Here is a 19,763-nt window from a genome sequence, read left to right as displayed (position 1 = left end):
TCCCCAGCCCCATGGCGGCCCCCGCGGACACCATGGAGCTGCAGAACAACAACCCCAGCCCCTGGGAGGACCCGCGGGCCCGGCCAAGCTCTTCGAGTGCTCCCGCATCAAGGCCCTGGCAGGTGGGGCTCAGCCCCACTGATGGCCCCATAGGGATGGGGTTCACCCATAGGGGATGGGGCTCATCCCCATTGATGGCCCCATAGGGGATGGGGTTCACCATAGGGATGGGGTTCATCCCCATCGATGGCCCCATAGCCGGTGGGGTTCATCCCCCCCATAGCGGTGGGGTTCCCCCCCTATCGGGGTTGTGTCCCATCCCCATTGATGCCCCCATAGGTTTGGGTCCTATCCCCATTGATGCCCCCATAGCGGTTGGGGTCCATCCCCATTGATGCCCCCATAGCGGTTGGGGTTCATCCCCCCATAGCGGTTGGGTTTCCCTCCCCATTGATGCCCCCATAGCGGTTGGGGTTCCCTCCCCACTGATGCCCCCATAGGGGTTGGGTCTATCCCCATTGATGCCCCCATAGTGGTTGGGGTTCCCTCCCCATCGATGCCCCCATAGCAGTTGGGGTTCATCCCCCCATAGCGGTTGGGTTCCCTCCCCATTGATGCCCCCATAGTGCTGGGTTTCCCTCCCCATCGATGCCCCCATAGCGGTTGGGGTTCATCCCCCCATAGCCATTGGGGTTCATCCCCATCGATGCCCCCATAGCAGTTGGGGTTCATCCCCCATAGCGGTTGGGTTCCCTCCCCATTGATGCCCCCACAGCAGTTGGGGTTCATCCCCCCCATAGCGGTTGGGGTTCCCTCCCATCAATGCCCCATAGCGTTGGGGTTCATCCCCCCCATAGCGTCGGGGCTCCCCACGCCCATCGCTGCTCGCTGCTGCCCCCCGCAGACGAGCGCGACGCGGTGCAGAAGAAGACCTTCACCAAGTGGGTGAACGCGCACCTGGCGCGCGCCTCCTGCCGCGTCGGGGACCTCTACTGCGACCTCCGCGACGGCTTCGTCCTCACGCGCCTGCTCGAGGTGCTCTCCGGGGAGCAGCTGGTTGAGGGATGGGGGGGGGGACGCCCCCCCTCCCATTGCGTCCGTTGGGGTCAATGGGGACCCGTCTGTTGGAGCTTGGGGTCAGGGGGGACCCCGCAGCCATGGCTGAGGGACGGCGACCGTTGGGTTGGGTCCTTCCATTGGCCTCCAGCTCCATCAACCATTGAGTTGGGTTGGAACCCCCCCATCATCCTCCAGCTCCATCAACCATTGGGTTGGGTTGGGTTGGGTGAACCCCCCCATCGTCTTCCAGCTCATCAACCATTGGGTTGGGTTGGGTCCTTCCCATCGGCCTCCAGCTCCATCAACCATTGAGTTGGGTTGGAACCCCCATTGTCTTCCAGCTCCATCAACCATTGAGTTGGTTGGAACCCCCATTGTCTTCCAGCTCCATCAACCATTGGGTTGGGTTGGGTTGGAACCCCCCATCATCCTCCAGCTCCATCAACCATTGGTTGGGTTGGAACCCCCCCCATCATCCTCCAGCTCCATCAACCATTGGGTTGGGTTGGGTTTGGGTGGAACCCCCCATTGTCCTTCAGCTCCATCAACCATTGGGTTGGGTTGGGTCCTTCCCATCGGCCTCCAGCTCCATCAACCATTGAGTTGGGTTGGAACCCCCCATTGTCTTCCAGCTCCATCAACCATTGGGTTGGGTTGGGTCCTTCCCATCGGCCTCCAGCTCCATCAACCATTGAGTTGGGTTGGAACCCCCCATTGTCTTCCAGCTCCATCAACCATTGAGTTGGGTTGGAACCCCCCATTGTCTTCCAGCTCCATCAACCATTGGGTTGGGTTGGGTCCTTCCCATCGGCCTCCAGCTCCATCAACCATTGGGTTGGGTTGGGTTGGGTTGGAACCCCCCCATTGTCTTCCAGCTCATCAACCATTGAGTTGGGTTGGAACCCCCCCATCATCCTCCAGCTCCATCAACCATTGGGTTGGTTGGTTGGGTTGAACCCCCCATTGTCTTCCAGCTCCATCAACCATTGAGTTGGGTTGGAACCCCCCATCATCCTCCAGCTCCATCAACCATTGGGTTGGGTTGGGTCCTTTCCATCGGCCTCCAGCTCCATCAACCATTGGGTTGGGTTGGGTTGGGTTGTGTCCTTCCCAGCATCCCCCAGCTCCATCAGCCATTGGGTTGGGTTGAGTTGGGTTGGGTTGAGTTGTGTTGCATTGAGTTGGGTTAGGATGAGTTCAGTTGGGTTGGGTTGGGTTGAGTCGGGTTGGGTTGGGTGAGTCCGGTTGGGTTGTGTTGAGTCGGGTTGGGTTGCATTGGGTTGGGGTGAGTTGGGTTGGGTTGAGATGGGTTGGGTTGAGTCGGGGTGGGTTGAGTTGGGTTGCATTGGGTTGTGTTGGGTTGAGTTGGGTTGGGTTGCATTGGGTTGGGTTGGGTTGGGTTGAGTCGGGTTGGTTGGGTTGAGTTGTGTTGCATTGAGTTGGGTTGGGATGAGTTCAGTTGGGTTGGGTTGGGTGAGTCGGGTGGGCTGGGTTGGGTTGAGTCAGGTGGGTTGGGTTGAGTTGTGTTGTGTGCATTGGGTTGGGTTGAGTTGTGTTGCGTTGGTTGCATTGGGTTGAGTTGGGTTAAGTTGCATTGGTTGCATTGGGTTGCATTGGGTTGCGTTGGGATTGGGTTGCATGGGGTTGGGTTGCGTTGGGTTGAGTTGGGATGAGTTCAGTTGGGTTGGGTTGAGTTGGGTTGGGCTGGTTTGGGTTGTGTTGAGTCGCGTTGGTTGCATTAGGTTGGGTGAGTTGTGTTGTGTTGCGTTGGGTTGCGTTGGGTTGGGTTGCGTTGGGTTGGGTTGCGTTGGGTTGGGTTGCGTTGGGTTGAGTTGCGTTGGGTTGGGTTGCGTTGGGTTGCGTTGGGTTGGGTTGCGTTGGTTGGGTTGCGTTGGGCTGGGTTGCGTTGGGCGGAAGGACCCCCTCCGAGCCGGGCCACGGCGCCTCCGCAGCCCAAGCCGACGCGGGGCCGGATGCGCATCCACTCCCTGGAGAACGTGGACAAGGCCCTGCAGTTCCTCAAGGAGCAGCGCGTGCACCCTGGAGAACGTGGGCTCCCACGACATCGTGGACGGCAACCACCCGCCTGACGCTGGGCCTCATCTGGACCATCATCCTCCGCTTCCAGGTAGCGCCATGGGCTGCCCCCCCGGGCTGGGGGCCTGGCTCCGAGCCGCCGGTGCCCATGGCCCTGCCCCAGATCCAGGTCATCAAGATCAAGACCGAGGACAACCGGGAGACGCGCTCGGCCAAGGACGCGCTGCTGCTCTGGTGCCAGATGAAGACGGCGGGGTGAGGGGGGGCCCAGGCCTGGCAGCAACCCGGGTGACCCCGTCCCATCCCATTCCATCCCCCCCAACCCTTCCATCTATTTCCACCTTTTCCATCCCTTTCCATCCCATTCATCCCCCAAACTCTTCCATCTATTCCACCCTTTCCATCCCATTCCATCCCTTCCCATCCCTTCCCATCTATTTCCACCTTTTCCATCCCTTTCCATCCCTTCCCATCCATTCCATCCCCCCCAACCCTTCCACCTATTTCCACCCTTTCCATCCCATTCCATCCTTCCCATCCATTTACACCTTTTCCAACGCTTCCATCCCATTCCATCCCCCCCATCCCTTCCATCTATTTCCACCCTTTCCATCCCATTCCATCCCTTCCCACCCTTCCCATCCATTTCCACCTTTTCCATCCCTTTCCATCCCATCCCATTCCATCCTCCCCAAACTCTTCCATCTATTTCCACCCTTTCCATCCCTTTCCACCCCTTCCCACCCCTTTCCATCCTTTTACACCTTTTCCATCCTTTCCATCCCATTCCATCCCTTCCCACCCCTTCCCATCCATTTCCACCTTTTCCATCCCTTTCCATCCCATTCCATTCCATCCCCCCATCCCTCCCATCTATTTCCATCCCTTCCATCCCATTCCATCCCCCCCATCCCTTCCCACCTATTTCCACCTTTTCCATCTCTTCCACCCCTTCCCATCCATTTACACCTTTTCCATCCTTTCCATCCCATCCCATTCCATCCTCCCCAAACTCTTCCATCTATTTCCACCCTTTCCATCCCTTCCATCCTTCCCACCCCTTCCCATCCATTTACAACCTTTTCCATCCCTTTCCATCCCATCCCATCCCATTCCATCCCCCTCATCCCTCTCCATCTATTTCCACCTTTCCATCCCATTCCATCCCTTCCCATCCCTTCCCATCCATTTACTTCTTTTCCATCCATTTCCATCCCATCCCATCCCATTCCATCCCCCCATCCCTTCCCATCTATTTCCATCCCTTCCATCCCATTCCATCCCTTCCCATCCCTTTCCATCCCATCCCTTCCATCCCTTCCCATCCCTTCCCATCCATTTACACCTTTTCCAACCCTTTCCATCCCATTCCAACTCTTCCCAACCCTTCCCATCCCTTTCCACCCTTTCCATCCCATCCTTCCCATCCCTTCCCATCCATTTACACCTTTTCCACCCTTCCCCCCCATTCCCCCCCCATTCCCCCCCATTCCCCCCCCATTCCCACCCCATTCCCCCTTTTCCCCCCCAGCTACCCCGAGGTGAACATCCAGAACTTCACCACGAGCTGAGGGGACGGCTTGGCCTTCAACGCCCTCATCACAAGCACAGGTTAGCTTGGGGGGGGGGGGGGACGACACGGGACGGACACGGCCATGGGGGTGACCCCATCCATCCCTTGGGTCCCCTCCATGGCCTGGGGGGCTCCATGGGGCTCTGTCCCCCCCCACCCATAGGCCGGATCTCGTTGACTTCCACAAGCTCACCAAGTCCAACGCCACCTTCAACCTGCAGCAGGCCTTCAACACGGCCGAGCAGCACCTGGGGCTCAGCAAGCTCCTGGACCCCGAGGGTAAGGATGAGGCCACCCCATAGCGGTTGTGGGGCCGGGGGGGGGGGGGGGGGGGTCCTCTGCTCCCTCTGCCTTCATCTCCCCACCTCCAAGGAGCGTTGGTGGCCCTATAGGGGGGACCAGAGCTTCCCCCCCCTCCCCATCAGATGTCAACATGGAGGACCCCGATGAGAAGTCCATCATCACCTACGTGGTGTCCTTCTACCACTACTTCTCCAAGATGAAGGCGCTGGCGTGGAGGGGAAGCGCATCGGGAAGGTGGGATTGGGATGAGGCCCTCTGGGGGGTCACTTGGGATGGCCCATGCTTGGATGCATGGGATGGCCCATGCTTGGATCCATGGGATGGCCCATCCTCGGCTCCATTGGATGTCCCATCCCTGTCTCCATGGAATGCCCATCCCTGTCTCCATGGAATGCCCATCCCTGTCTCCATGGATGTCCCATCCTTGTCTCCATTGGCTGTCCCATCCCCGTCTCCATGGGATGTCCATCCCTGTCTCCATGGAATGCCCATCCCTGTCTCCATGGAATGTCCCATCCCTGTCTCCATGGAATGTCCATCCCTGTCTCCATGAATGTCCATCCCTGTCTCCATGGAATGCCCATCCCTGTCTCCATGGAATGCCCATCCCTGTCTCCATGAATGCCCATCCCCGTCTCCATGGAATGTCCCATCCCTGTCTCCATGGAATGTCCCATCCCTGTCTCCATGGAATGTCCCATCCTGTCTCCATGGGATGTCCATCCCTGTCTCCATGGGATGTCCATCCCTGTCTCCATGGGATGTCCATCCCTGTCTCCATGGATGTCCCATCCCTGTCTCCATGGAATGTCCCATCCCTGTCTCCATGGAATGTCCATCCCGTCTCCATGGGATGTCCATCCTTGTCTCCATGGAATGTCCATCCCTGTCTCCATTGGATGTCCCATCCTTGTCTCCATGGAATGTCCATCCCTGTCTCCATGGAATGTCCATCCCTATCTCCATGGAATGCCCATCCCCGTCTCCATGGAATGTCCCATCCCTGTCTCCATTGGATGTCCCATCCCTGTCTCCATGGAATGTCCCATCCCTGTCTCCATTGGATGTCCCATCCCTGTCTCCATGGGATGTCCATCCCTGTCTCCATTGGATGTCCCATCCTATCTCCATGGAATGCCCATCCCCGTCTCCATGGAATGCCCATCCCTGTCTCCATGGAATGTCCATCCCTGTCTCCATGGAATGTCCATCCCTGTCTCCATGGACTGTCCATCCCTGTCTCCATGGGATGTCCATCCCTGTCTCCATGGAATGTCCCATCCCTGTCTCCATGGAATGTCCATACCCCTCTCCATGGAATGTCCCATCCCTGTCTCCATGGAATGCCCATCCCTGTCTCCATGGAATGTCCATCCCTGTCTCCATGGAATGCCCATCCCTGTCTCCATGAATGTCCATCCCTGTCTCCATGAATGCCCATCCCTGTCTCATGGAATGTCCATCCCTGTCTCCATGGAATGTCCCCATCCTGTCTCCATGGAATGCCCATCCCTGTCTCCATGGAATGTCCATCCCTGTCTCCATGGAATGCCCATCCCTGTCTCCATGGGATGTCCCATCCTTGTCTCCATTGCTGTCCATCCCCGTCTCCATGGGATGTCCATCCCTGTCTCCATGGAATGTCCATCCCTGTCTCCATGGACTGTCCATCCCTGTCTCCATTGGATGTCCCATCCTTGTCTCCATGGAATGCCCATACCTGTCTCCATGGGATGTCCCATCCTTGTCTCCATTGGCTGTCCCATCCCTGTCTCCATGGGATGTCCATCCCTGTCTCCATGGAATGTCCATCCCTGTCTCCATTGGATGTCCCATCCTTGTCTCCATGGAATGTCCATCCCTGTCTCCATGGAATGTCCATCCCCGTCTCCATGGAATGTCCATCCCTGTCTCCATGGAATGCCCATCCCCGTTCCATGGAATGTCCATCCCTGTCTCCATGAATGCCCATCCCTGTCTCCATGGGATGCCCATCCCTGTCTCCATGGAATGCCCATCCCTGTCTCCATGGGATGTCCCATCCCTGTCTCCATGGGATGTCCCATCCCTGTCTCCATGGGATGTCCCATCCCTGTCTCCATGGATTCCCTCCCTGTCTCCATGGATGCCCATCCCTGTCTCCATGGAATGTCCCATCCCTGTCTCCATGGAATGCCCATCCCTGTCTCCATGGAATGCCCATCCCCGTCTCCATGCCACCGAGCCCCCCTCACCACCCCCAACCCACACCGCATCTCAGGAGGGTTCCGCTCCCCCCCCTTCCATCAACCAGACCCATCCAAACCCCCCCCCCCCCCCACCTTCCCTTTCCTCCTTCATCCCCTCAGGTCCTGGACCAGGCCATGGAGATCGAGGCCATCGTGGAGCGCTACGAGGCGCTGGCGGCCGCGCTGCTCGCCTGGATCCACCAAACCATCGCCGTCATCGGCACCCAGAAGTTCGCCAACTCCCTGCTGGCGTGCAGCAGCAGCTCCAGGCCTTCACCGCCTTCTGCACCCTGGAGAAGCCGGTCAAGTGAGACCTCGCTATGGGGCAGGATGGGACCCCCCGCAAGGACCACCCCACCTCCTTCAATGGCCATGCCCTGCTCCTGCCCCACTGCAGGTTCCAAGAGAAGGGCAACCTGGAGGTGCTGCTCTTCAGCATCCAGAGCAAGCTCCGCGCCACCGACCGCAGGCTCTACGTGCCCAGCGAGGGCAAGAGCATCGCCGACATCAACAAGGTGCCGGGGGGCAGCGGGGAAGGGATATGGGGATGGCCCCGTGCGGGGACCCCCCCCCCCCCATCCCGTCTCTATCCCGCCCCATTCCCAAGGCCTGGAGCTGCCTGGAGAAGGCGGAGCACGAGCGGGAGGTGGCGCTGCGCCGGGAGCTCATCCGCCAGGAGAAGCTGGAGCTGCTGGCCCAGCGCTTCGACCATAAGGTGGCCATGAGGGAGACGTGGCTGCAGGAGAACCAGCGCCTCGTCTCGCAGGTGGGGGGGCCCGTCCCATCCTTCTCCATCCCCTTCCGTCCATTGCATCCCATTCCATCCCATTCCATCCCATTGCATCCCTTTCCATCCCTTTCCATCCCCTTCCATCCCCTTCCATCCCATTCCATCCCATTCCATCCCATTCCATCCCATTCTGTCCCATTGCATCCCATTCCATCCCATTGCATCCCCTTCCATCCCATTCCATCCCATTCCATACCATTGCATCCCTTTCCATCCCATTCTGTCCCATTGCATCCCATTCCATCCCATTCCATCCTTTCCATCCCATTCCATCCCATTGCATCCCCTTCCATCCCAATCTATCCCATTCCATCCCCTTCCGTCCCATTGCATCCCATTCCATTACCATTGCATCCATTCCATCCCATTCCACCCCTTTCCATCCTTCTCCATCCCCTTCCGTCCCATTGCATCCCCTTTCCATCCCATTCTGTCCCATTGCATCCCCTTCCATCCCATTGCATCCCCTTCCATCCCATTGCATCCCCTTCCATCCCATTGCATCCCATTCCATCCCACTGCATCCCATTCCATCCTATCCATCCCATTGCATCCCTTTCCGTCCCATTCCATCCCATTCCACCCCTTTCCATCCCATTGCATCCCATTCCATCCCATTGCATCCCTTTCCATCCCATTCTGTCCCATTGCGTCCCATTCCATCCCTTTCCATCCCATTCCATCCCATTCCACCCCTTTCCATCCTTCTCCATCCCCTTCCATCCCATTCCATCCCATTGCATCCCTTTCCATCCCATTCTGTCCCATTGCATCCCATTGCATCCCATTCACCCCTTTCCATCCTTCTCCATCCCTTCCATCCCATTGCATCCATCCCATCCCTTTCTATCCCATCCCATCCCTTTCTATCCCATTCCATCCCTTTCCATCCCTTTTAACACTTTTCCACCCCTTTCCATCCCTTTCCATCCTTCTCCATCCCCTTCCATCCCCTTCCATCCCCTTCCATCCCCTTCCATCCCCTTCCATCCCCTTCCATCCCCTTCCATCCCATTCCATCCCATTCCATCCCATTCCATCCTTTTCCTTCCATTTCCATCCCTTTCCATCCTTTTCCACCCCTTTCCGTCCTTTTCCATCCCATTCCATCCCTTTCCCCTCCCTTCCCATCCCATTCCATTCTACCCCATTCCATCCCTTCCATCCCTTCCCATCCCTTATCTCCCTTTCCCCCCCTCCCCACCCCACCTCCCCTCACCGCAGGACAACTTCGGCTACGACCTGCCCGCGGTGGAGGCGGCCATGAAGAAGCACGAGGCCATCGAGGCCGACATCTCCTCCTACCACGAGCGCATCCAGGCCGTGGTGGAGCTGGCGCTGGAGGTGGCCGCGGGCGGCTACTACGACACGCGGCGCATCGGCGCCCAGAAGGACAACGTCCTGCGGCAATGGGCGCTGCTGGGGGAGCTGCTGCGCGCCCGCCGCGCCCGCCTCGAGCAGAACCTGGCCCTGCAGAGGATCTTCCAGGAGATGGTGCACATGATCGACTGGATGGAGGAGATGCAGGTGGGCGCCGGGCATCAAGGGGCCATTGAGGGCCCGTGGCGTCCTCAGTGGGTGATTGAGCGCCCGTTGCGTCCTCAATGGGTGATTGAGCGCCTGTTGTGTCCTCAATGGGTGATTGAGTGCCCTTTGTGTCCTCAATGGGAGATTGAGTGCCCATCACGTCCCCAATGGGTGATTGAGTGCCCATTGTGTCCTCAATGGGTCATTGAGCGCCCGTTGTGTCCTCAATGGGTCATTGAGCGCCCGTTGTGTCCTCAATGGGTCATTGAATGCCCATTGTGTCCTCAATGGGTCATTGAGTGCCCGTTGTGTCCTCAATGGGAGATTGAGTGCTCATGGCGTCCTCAATGGGTCATTGAGCGCCCGTTGTGTCCTCAATGGGTGATTGAGGGCCCGTTGTGTCCTCAATGGGTCATTGAGCGCCCGTTGTGTCCTCAATGGGTCATTGAGCGCTCATGGCGTCCTCAATGGGTCATTGAGCGCCCGTTGTGTCCTCAATGGGAGATTGAGTGCTCATGGCGTCCTCAATGGGTCATTGAGCGCCCATTGTGTCCTCAATGGGTCATTGAGCGCCCGTTGTGTCCTCAATGGGTCATTGAGCGCCCGTTGTGTCCTCAATGGGTGATTGAGCGCCCGTTGTGTCCTCAATGGGTCATTGAGCGCCCGTTGTGTCCTCAATGGGTGATTGAGTGCTCATGGCATCCTCAATGGGTGATTGAGGGCCCGTTGTGTCCTCAATGGGTGATTGAGCACCCATCACATCCCCAACGGGCAGTTGAGCACCCATCGCATCCCCAACGGGCAGTTGAGCACCCATCACATCCCCAATGGGCGATTGAGCACCCATCGCATCCCCAACGGGCAGTTGAGCACACATCGCATCCCCAATGGGCGATTGAGCACCCATCGCATCCCCAGTGGGCAGTTGAGCACCCATCACATCCCCAACGGGCAGTTGAGCACCCATCGCATCCCCAGTGGGCAGTTGAGCACCCATCACATCCCCAATGGGTGATTGAGCACCCATCGCATCCCCAATGGGTGATTGAGCACCCATCACATCCCCAACGGGCAGTTGAGCACCCATCACATCCCCAATGGGCGATTGAGCACCCATCGCATCCCCAATGGGCAGTTGAGCACCCATCGCATCCCCAATGGGTGATTGAGCACCCATCGCATCCCCAATGGGTGATTGAGCACCCATCGCATCCCCAACGGGCAGTTGAGCACCCATCTCATCCCCAATGGGTGATTGAGCACCCATCTCATCCCCAATGGTCAACTGAGCACCCATCTCATCCCCAATGGTCAATTGAGCACCCATCGCATCCCCAATGGTCAATTGAGCACCCATCGCATCCCCAATGGGTGATTGAGCACCCATTGCATCCCCAGTGGGTGATTGAGCACCCATCACATCCCCAATGGGTGATTGAGCACCCATCGCATCCCCAACGGGCAGTTGAGCACTCATCGCATCCCCAACGGGCAGTTGAGCACCCATCGCATCCCCAATGGTCAATTGAGCACCCATCGCATCCCCAACGGGCAGTTGAGCACCCATCTCATCCCCAATGGGTGATTGAGCACCCATCGCATCCCCAGTGGGTGATTGAGCACCCATCGCATCCCCAGTGGGTGATTGAGCACCCATCGCATCCCCAGTGGGTGATTGAGCACCCATCGCATCCCCAGCCTCACCGGGGTCCCCTTGCCTCCCGCTGCCCTCCGCAGGGGCTGCTGCTGTCCAAGGAGCTGGGGAAGCACCTGCTGGAGGTGGAGGATCTGCTGCAGAAGCAGGGGCTGCTGGAGGCCGACATCAGCGCCCAGAGCGAGCGCGTGCAGGCGCTCAACGCGGCCGCGCTCAAGTTCTCCGAGCTGGAGGGTACCGGGGCCCACTGGGAGCCATGGGGAGATGCTGGGGGGTAACGGGGTTGGGTCCCCACTGGGGGCTATGGGGAGATGCTGGGGGGTAATGGGTTCAGGTCCCATTGGGAGCCATGGGGAGATGCTGGGGGGTAACGGGGCCAGGGCCCATTGGGAGCCATGGGGAGATGCTGGAGGGTACCGGGGTTGGGTCCCCACTGGGGGCTATGGGGAGATGTTGGAGGTCAACGGGTTCAGGTCCCATTGGGAGCCATGGGGAGATGCTGGAGGTCAATGGGTTCGGGTCCCATTGGGAGCAATGGGGAGATACTGGAGCTCAATGGGTTTGGGTCCCCACTGGGAGCCATGGGGAGATGCTGGAGTGTACCGGGGCCAGGGCCCATTGGGAGCCATGGGGAGACGCTGGAGCTCCCTGGGGCCGGGTCCCCATTGGGAGCCATGGGGAGATGCTGCAGGGTACCGGGGTTGTGTCACCATTGGAAGCCATGGGGAGATGCTGGAGGGTACCGGGGTTGTGTCACCATTGGAAGCCATGGGGAGATGCTGGAGGGTACCGGGGCCCGTTGGGAGCCATGGGGAGATGCTGGAGGTCAACGGGTTCGGGTCCCATTGGGAGCAATGGGGAGATAATGGAGCTCCATGGGGCCGGGTCCCAATTGGGAGCCATGGGGAGACGCTGGAGCTCCATGGGGCCGGGTCCCATTGGGAGCAATGGGGAGATAATGGAGGGTACTGGGGCTGGGTCCCCATTGGAAGCCATGGGGAGATGCTGGAGCTCCCTGGGGCCGGGTCCCCATTGGGAGCCATGGGGAGATGCTGCAGGGTACCGGGGCCCATTGGAAGCCATGGGGAGACGCTGGAGCTCCCTGGGGCCGGGTCCCCACTGGGAGCCATGGGGAGATGCTGAAGGGTACCGGGGCCCATTGGAAGCCATGGGGAGACGCTGGAGCTCCCTGGGGCCGGGTCCCCATTGGGAGCCATGGGGAGATGCTGGAGGGTACCGGGGCCCATTGGAAGCCATGGGGAGATGCTGCAGGGTACCGGGTCCCCATTGGGAGCCCCGTGGAGATGCCGGAGCTGGGCGGCGGTGACGGAGCCGGCTCTCCCGGTGCAGGCTACCAGCCCTGCGACCCGCAGATCATCTGCAACCGCGTCCACCACGTCCGCACGTGCCTGGAGGAGCTGCGGGAGCTGGCGGGGCGCCGGCGCCGCGACCTGGAGGCTTCGCGCCAGCTCTGGGCCTTCTACCAGGAGATGGAGGAAGCCGAAGCTTGGATCCGGGAGAAGGAGCAGATTTTGGCTACCAAACGGTGCGGCCGGGACCTGAGCAGCGTCTTGGCGCTGACCAAGAAGCACCAAACCATGCTGGGGGAGCTGGGCGGGCGCCGGGCGCTGCTGCACCAAAGCATGAAGAAAGGCGAGCAGCTCCTGGCCAAGGCGACCGCCGGCGCCGGCGGCATCCAGGAGAAGACGCGGGCGGTTTGGTTACGTTGGAAGAAGCTGGAAGAAGCCACGGGGCTGCACCAACAACGCCTGCAGGACGCCTTGAGCTTCTACCAGTTCAGCGCCGAGACGGCCGACCTGGCGGCGTGGCTGCAGGACACGTACCGCGTGGCGTCCAGCGACGACTTCGGCCACGACGAGCACTCGAGCCGGGCGCTGCTGCGCCAGCACCGCGCCGTCCTGGCCCAGGTGGAGAAGCACCGCGGCGCCGTGGCCGCCTTGCGCCAACAAGTGGGGCTCCTGGCGCCGGAGCATCGCCAAGGAGTGGACGTGCAGATCCGGGTGGTGGAAGTGGAGCAGCTCTACGGGGAGGTGGCCGAGGTGGCCGTGCTGAGGCAGCAATGGCTGCAGGACGCGTTGGCCGTCTATAGGATGTTCAGCGAGGTGCATGCCTGCGAGGTGTGGGTGGACGAGAAGGAGCAGTGGTTGCAGGGCATGGTGGTGCCGGAGGAGCTGGATGAGGTCGAGGTGGTCCAGCACAGGTGGGATGCGGTTGAGGGGGGGGACCGGGACCCTCCGCCCCCCCCGGGGTTGGGCTCCGTCACCGTGGCGATTGGGCCCCAGCGCTCGCATCCTCTCGCCAGGTTCGAGAGCCTGGACCAGGAGATGAACAGCGTCATGGGCCGCATCCTGGACGTCAACCAAGTGGTGCAGCAGTTGGTGGATGGAGGGCACCCCAGCTCCGAGGAGGTCCGAGCGTGCCAGGACCACCTCAACAGCAGGTACCACTGCAGCGATGGCCAAAGATGGGTCCCAACCGGGTTTGGGGGCTCCTGGTGATGCCCAAAGCTGGGTCCCAACCGGGTTTGGGGGCTCCTGGTGATGCCCAAAGCTGGGTCCCAACCGGGTTTGGGGGCTCCTGGTGATGCCCAAAGCTGGGTCCCAACCGGGTTTGGGGACTCTTGGTGATGCCCAAAGCTGGGTCCCAACCGGGTTTAGGACTCTTGGTGATGCCCAAGCTGGGTCCCAACCGGGTTTGGGGGCTCCTGGTGATGCCCAAAGGTGGGTCCCAACCGGGTTTGGGGGCTCCTGGTGATGCCCAAAGCTGGGTCCCAACCGGGTTTGGGGGCTCCTGGTGATGCCCAAAGGTGGGTCCCAACCGGGTTTGGGGGTTCCTGGTGATGCCCAAAGCTGGGTCCCAACCGGGTTTGGGGGCTCCTGGTGATGCCCAAAGCTGGATCCCAACTGGGTTTGGGGGCTCTTGGTGATGCCCAAAGCTGGGTCCCAACCGGGTTTAGGACTCTTGGTGATGCCCAAGCTGGGTCCCAACCGGGTTTGGGGGCTCCTGGTGATGCCCAAACCTGGATCCCAACCGGGTTTGGGGGTTCCTGGTGATGCCCAAAGCTGGGTCCCAACCGGGTTTGGGGGCTCCTGGTGATGCCCAAAGCTGGGTCCCAACCGGGTTTGGGGACTCTTGGTGATGCCCAAAGCTGGGTCCCAACCGGGTTTGGGACTCTTGGTGATGCCCAAAGCTGGGTCCCAACCGGGTTTGGGGGCTCCTGGTGATGCCCAAAGCTGGGTCCCAACCGGGTTTGGGACTCTTGGTGATGCCCAAGCTGGGTCCCAACCGGGTTTGGGGGCTCCTGGTGATGCCCAAAGGTGGGTCCCAACCGGGTTTGGGGGCTCCTGGTGATGCCCAAAGCTGGGTCCCAACCGGGTTTGGGGGCTCCTGGTGATGCCCAAAGCTGGGTCCCAACCGGGTTTGGGGACTCTTGGTGATGCCCAAAGCTGGGTCCCAACCGGGTTTAGGACTCTTGGTGATGCCCAAGCTGGGTCCCAACCGGGTTTGGGGGCTCCTGGTGATGCCCAAAGGTGGGTCCCAACCGGGTTTGGGGGTTCCTGGTGATGCCCAAAGCTGGGTCCCAACCGGGTTTGGGGGCTCCTGGTGATGCCCAAAGCTGGGTCCCAACCGGGTTTGGGGGCTCCTGGTGATGCCCAAAGGTGGGTCCCAACCGGGTTTGGGGGTTCCTGGTGATGCCCAAAGCTGGGTCCCAACCGGGTTTGGGGGCTCCTGGTGATGCCCAAAGCTGGATCCCAACTGGGTTTGGGGGCTCTTGGTGATGCCCAAAGCTGGGTCCCAACCGGGTTTGGGGGCTCCTGGTGATGCCCAAACCTGGATCCCAACCGGGTTTGGGGGTTCCTGGTGATGCCCAAAGCTGGGTCCCAACCGGGTTTGGGGGCTCCTGGTGATGCCCAAAGCTGGGTCCCAACCGGGTTTGGGGACTCTTGGTGATGCCCAAAGCTGGGTCCCAACCAGGTTTGGGGGCTCCTGGTGATGCCCAAAGGTGGGTCCCAACCGGGTTTGGGGGCTCCTGGTGATGCCCAAAGCTGGGTCCCAACCGGGTTTGGGACTCTTGGTGATGCCCAAAGCTGGGTCCCAACCGGGTTTGGGACTCTTGGTGATGCCCAAAGCTGGGTCCCAACCGGGTTTGGGACTCTTGGTGATGCCCAAAGCTGGGTCCCAACCGGGTTTGGGGGCTCCTGGTGATGCCCAAAGCTGGATCCCAACCGGGTTTGGGGACTCTTGGTGATGCCCAAAGCTGGATCCCAACCGGGTTTGGGGACTCTTGGTGATGCCAAACCTGGATCCCAACCGGGTTTGGGGTCCCTTTGATGGGATGGGGACCGTGCCATCGCCTCCAACGCGGGGCTGTCTCGGCATCGCTAGCCCTAAACGTAACCCTAACCCTAACCATAACCATAACCCGAACGGGAACCCCAACCCTATCAATAACCCTGAGCCTGACACTGATCCAGTTCCTTAACCCCAACTCCAAACCCCTAACACTAAGCCTAATCCTAACACTAACCCTAACCATAACGCTAATGCCTAACCCTAACCATAATCCTAAACCTATTCCTAACCCTAACCCATGTCTTCATCCTAACCCTAATACTAATCCTAACCCTAATCCTAACCGCTAACACTAGCCCCAATCCTAACCCTAACCCTAATGCCAATCCTAACAATACCCTTGACCCTAACTCCTAACCCTAACCCCGAAACCTAAAAATAACCCTAACCATAACACTAAACCCTAAGGCTAAACCCAACCCTAATCCTACCCCTAACCCCTAAACCTAATCCTAACACTAATCCTAACTCTAACCCTAACCATAACTATAAACGATAACCCTAAATATAACCATAACCCCTAACCCTAACCATAACCTGAACATTAACCCTAACCCTAACCCTAACCCTACCCTAACCCTACCCTAACCCTAACCCTACCCTAACCCTAACCCTAACCCAACCCTAACCCTAACCCAACCCTAACCCTAACCCAACCCTAACCCTAACCCTATGCTAACCCTAACCCTAACCCTACCCTAAAACTAACCCTAACCCAACCCTAACCCAACCCTAACCCCAACCCCAATCCCAACCCAACCCCAACCCAACCCCAACCCTAACCCTAACCCAACCCTAACCCCAACCCCAACCCTAACCCAACCCCAACCTTAACCCAACCCAACCCCAACCCAAACCCTATGGGACGCCCCAAGCGCTGCCATGGCCGTGCCGGCTCCCCACAGGTGGAACCGGGTGGTGGAGCTGGTGGAGACCAAGAAGACCCAACTGAGCTCGGTGCTGCAGATCCAGAACCACCTCCTGGAGTGCGCCGAGGTGAAGGCCCAGGTGCGCGACAAGCGGAAAGCCATCGAGGCCACGCGCTCCGGCACCGGCGCCGGCACCGGCGACGGCCTCGGAGGGATCTTGGCCTTGCAACGGCGCCTTTCCACCATGGAGGCGGCGCTCGTGGTGCTGGAGCCGCGCTTGCTGGAGCTGCAACGGGAAGGGGAAGCTTTGGCCGCTTCCTACCCGGATCGCGCCTTGGAGATCCTGGTGCCCTTCGAGGAGATCCACGAGGAATGGGACGGGCTCCAACGGGCGCTGCAGGGATGCGAGGATTCCTTGAGCGTTGCCGGGCGCCTCCAAGCCTTCATCCACGACCTCGACACCTTCCTCGCCTGGTTGGTGAAGACCCAAGCGGCCGCGGCCGACGACGAGGCGCCGGCGAGCTTGGCGGCCGCCGAGGCCATGCTGAGCCGCCACGGGGCCCTCAAGGAGGAGATCGACGGGCACCGGGACGACTTTGCTCGCATCCAAGCCGCCAGCGAGCTGCTGGCCGTGGAGGGCACCGAGGTGCCCAACCTGTCCCTGCGGCAATGGGTGCAGAAGCTGGACGCGGGATGGGCAGAGCTGCTGCGGAGCTGGGATGCGCGCCGGGACGCGCTGCTCCAGGCCCACGTCTTCCACCTCTTCCTAAGGGACGTGCAGCGATGCGAGAGCATCCTCGGTCACCAGGTAGAGGCGAGCGCGGAGGCCGGAGGGCAGGGAAGGGAGCGGGGACGGAGGGCACCGACCCTGCGCTTCCATCGCCCGGCCAGGAGGCGGCGCTGGTGAGCGCGGAGCTGCCGCATTCGGTGGAAGGGGTCGGCAGCGCCATCCGGGAGCACGAAGACTTCGGCACCACCATGGAGCTCCACAACCACCGGGTCCAAGGGGTTCTGGAGACCGGGGAGAGGCTCCGGCACCAGGGCGGCCTCTACGGCGAGCGCGCGGCCGAGGCCACGGAGCGGCTCCGAGCCAAGTAGGTGCCGTCGAGCACCCGGGCGCCGGCGTTGGGGGACGCGTTGGGATCCCCTCGGTGATGGGGGGTCCCCCATGGGCGCCCGTAGGAGGCAGCGGAACCAGGAGCTGGCGCAGGAGCGGGCGCGGAGGCTCCAGGAGCACCTCGAGCTGCTGAGGTTCCTCCAGGAGTGCCACCAGGTAGGCACCGGCACCGGGACCCGCGCCGTGGGGCTGGGCTGGGGGGGGGGGGGGGCTGGTGGTGGTGGTGGGGGTGACCCCCATGGCCCTGTCCCCATATTTGGTGACCCCCAGTGTTGGAGACCCCCAATGTTGGTGACCCCCCATTTGGTGACCCTCAATGTTGGTTTCCCCCCATTTGGTGTCCCCCATGTCCGTGTCTCCCCAGTGCTGGTGTCTCCCAGTGTTGGTGTCCCCCATGTCCGTGTCCCCCATGTCCATGTCCCCCCATTTGGTGACCCCCACTGTTGGTGTCCCCCCATTTGGTGTCCCCCATGTCCACGTTCCCACCATCCCAGTGTCCCCATGGCAGTGGGGCTGGGATCACCCATATCTGGGGGGGGCGGGGGTTGGTCCAGGGGTGTCCCCGGAAGCTCCTCAGCATCTTGGGGGGGTCCCGTTGGGAGCTGCCCCGGCTCCATCCCAGCCCTATTCCAGCCCCATCCCGGCTCCATCCCAGACCTATTCCAGCCCCATCCCATCCATACTCCAGCCCCATTCCAGCTCCATCCCGGTTCCATCCCTGCCCTATTCCAGCCCCATCCTGACTCCATTCCATCCCTATTCCAGCTCCATCCCAGCTCCATCCCATCCCTATTCCAGCCCCATACCGACTCCATCCCATCCCTATTCCAGCCCCATCCCGGCTCCATCCCATCCCTATTCCAGCCCCATCCCGGCTCCATCCCATCCCTATTCCAGCCCCATCCCGGCTCCATCCCATCCCTATTCCAGCCCCATCCCGGCTCCATCCCATCCCTATTCCAGCCCCATCCCGGCTCCATCCCAGCCCTACTCCAGCCCCATCCGGTTCCATCCCAGCCCTATTCCAGCCCCATCCCATCCATACTCCAGCCCCATTCCAGCTCAATCCTGGCTCCATCCCGGCTTCATCCCGGCCCCATCCCAGCCCCATCCCGGCCCCATCCCATCCCCATCCCATCCCCATCCCACCCCCCACGCCGCCTCCCTCCCGTTTCCTCCCGTTTCCTCCCGTTTCCTCCCGGTTCCTCCCGGTTCCTCCCGGTTCCTCCCGGCTGCATCCGGCCGCGCTCGCCGGGATTTCCTGGCGCAGTTACCGGGCGCTCGGATGCAGCAGCCGCTGCTGCAGCGGCACCGCAGCACCGCGCCGGGGCCGCCCTCAGCACCGCCGGCGGCATCCTCAGCATCAGCCTCCCCCTCCATCAGCCGCATCCCTTCCCCATCCCATCCCCATCCCATCCCCATCCCATCCCCATCCCATCCCCTTCCCATCCCCATCCCATCCCATCCCCATCCCATCCCCATCCCCATCCCCATCCCCATCCCCATCCCCATCCCCATCCCATCCCATCCCCATCCCCACCGCGTCATCCTTGCCCCCCCCCCCCCCCCCCAACCCCTGAGCCTTGTGGGGATCCCTTTGGGGGGGGGGGAGGCCTCCAACCTCACATCCCCCCCCCCGTTCCCTGCCTCCCTCGCTCCGCTTCCCACCCCCGTTCCAGCTGGATGAGTGGATCCAGGAGAAGGTGCTGATGGCCGGGGACCCCCCCCGGGACCCCCCCAAACCCTGGATGAGGCATCAGAGCTTCCTGGCCGAGCTGGCGCAGAGCAAAGAGTGGCTGGAGAAGATTGAGAAGGTGGGGGGGGGACACGGGGATGGGGGGGGGGAATGGGGGGGAATGGGGGGGAATGGGGATGGGGGGGAATGGGGATGGGGGGGAATGGGGATGGGGAGGGCTTCAACCATGGGGGTGTTTTGGGGGGGGGGGGATGCGGTGTTTGTGCCCCCCCCTTTGCTGCGTTTCCCTGCATCCCCCCCCCCCTTCTCGGTGCATTCCCTGCCCCCCCCCCCCCACTCCCCACCCCCGGCTTCCCCCCCCCCCCCCCCCAAACCCGCGGCCTCCCTCCACCAGGGGGCGCTCCCCACGGCTCCTGGGGTCCCCCCCCCTTCCATGGGGAACCCCCCCCCATCCCCATCCCCCCAAACCCGGACCCCCCCCCCCCCCCAAGCCCCTTTCCATGGGGGCCCCCCCACATCCGATTCCATGGGGTGCC

The 19,763-nt window shown here is 61.0% G+C and overlaps 1 protein-coding gene across 1 annotated transcript in view; it reads left to right on the top strand.

The window, feature by feature from the left end:
• Positions 1-5: 5 nt before the first annotated feature.
• The window catches only part of LOC136006612 (spectrin beta chain, non-erythrocytic 4-like), a gene marked incomplete at both ends in the record, with an annotated part of 35,298 nt that continues 15,540 nt past the window's right edge, over positions 6-19,763 (top strand). Inside the window, 23 exon segments of the mRNA XM_065664616.1 lie at positions 6-72; positions 75-122; positions 905-1,056; positions 3,012-3,098; positions 3,100-3,141; positions 3,143-3,187; positions 3,260-3,351; positions 4,628-4,702; positions 4,827-4,948; positions 5,095-5,178; positions 5,181-5,206; positions 7,321-7,444; positions 7,447-7,507; positions 7,598-7,715; positions 7,808-7,966; positions 9,215-9,517; positions 11,255-11,405; positions 12,522-13,392; positions 13,495-13,632; positions 16,451-17,222; positions 17,306-17,508; positions 17,597-17,687; positions 19,211-19,344. Coding sequence (XP_065520688.1) covers positions 6-72; positions 75-122; positions 905-1,056; positions 3,012-3,098; positions 3,100-3,141; positions 3,143-3,187; positions 3,260-3,351; positions 4,628-4,702; positions 4,827-4,948; positions 5,095-5,178; positions 5,181-5,206; positions 7,321-7,444; positions 7,447-7,507; positions 7,598-7,715; positions 7,808-7,966; positions 9,215-9,517; positions 11,255-11,405; positions 12,522-13,392; positions 13,495-13,632; positions 16,451-17,222; positions 17,306-17,508; positions 17,597-17,687; positions 19,211-19,344 — 3,965 coding nt within the window.

The sequence above is a fragment of the Lathamus discolor genome, unplaced genomic scaffold (assembly GCF_037157495.1).
Source record: "Lathamus discolor isolate bLatDis1 unplaced genomic scaffold, bLatDis1.hap1 Scaffold_328, whole genome shotgun sequence".
NCBI lineage: Eukaryota > Metazoa > Chordata > Aves > Psittaciformes > Psittacidae > Lathamus > Lathamus discolor.
Note: the sequence above shows the minus strand (reverse complement) of the source record. Positions and strands in the feature narration are given on the sequence as shown.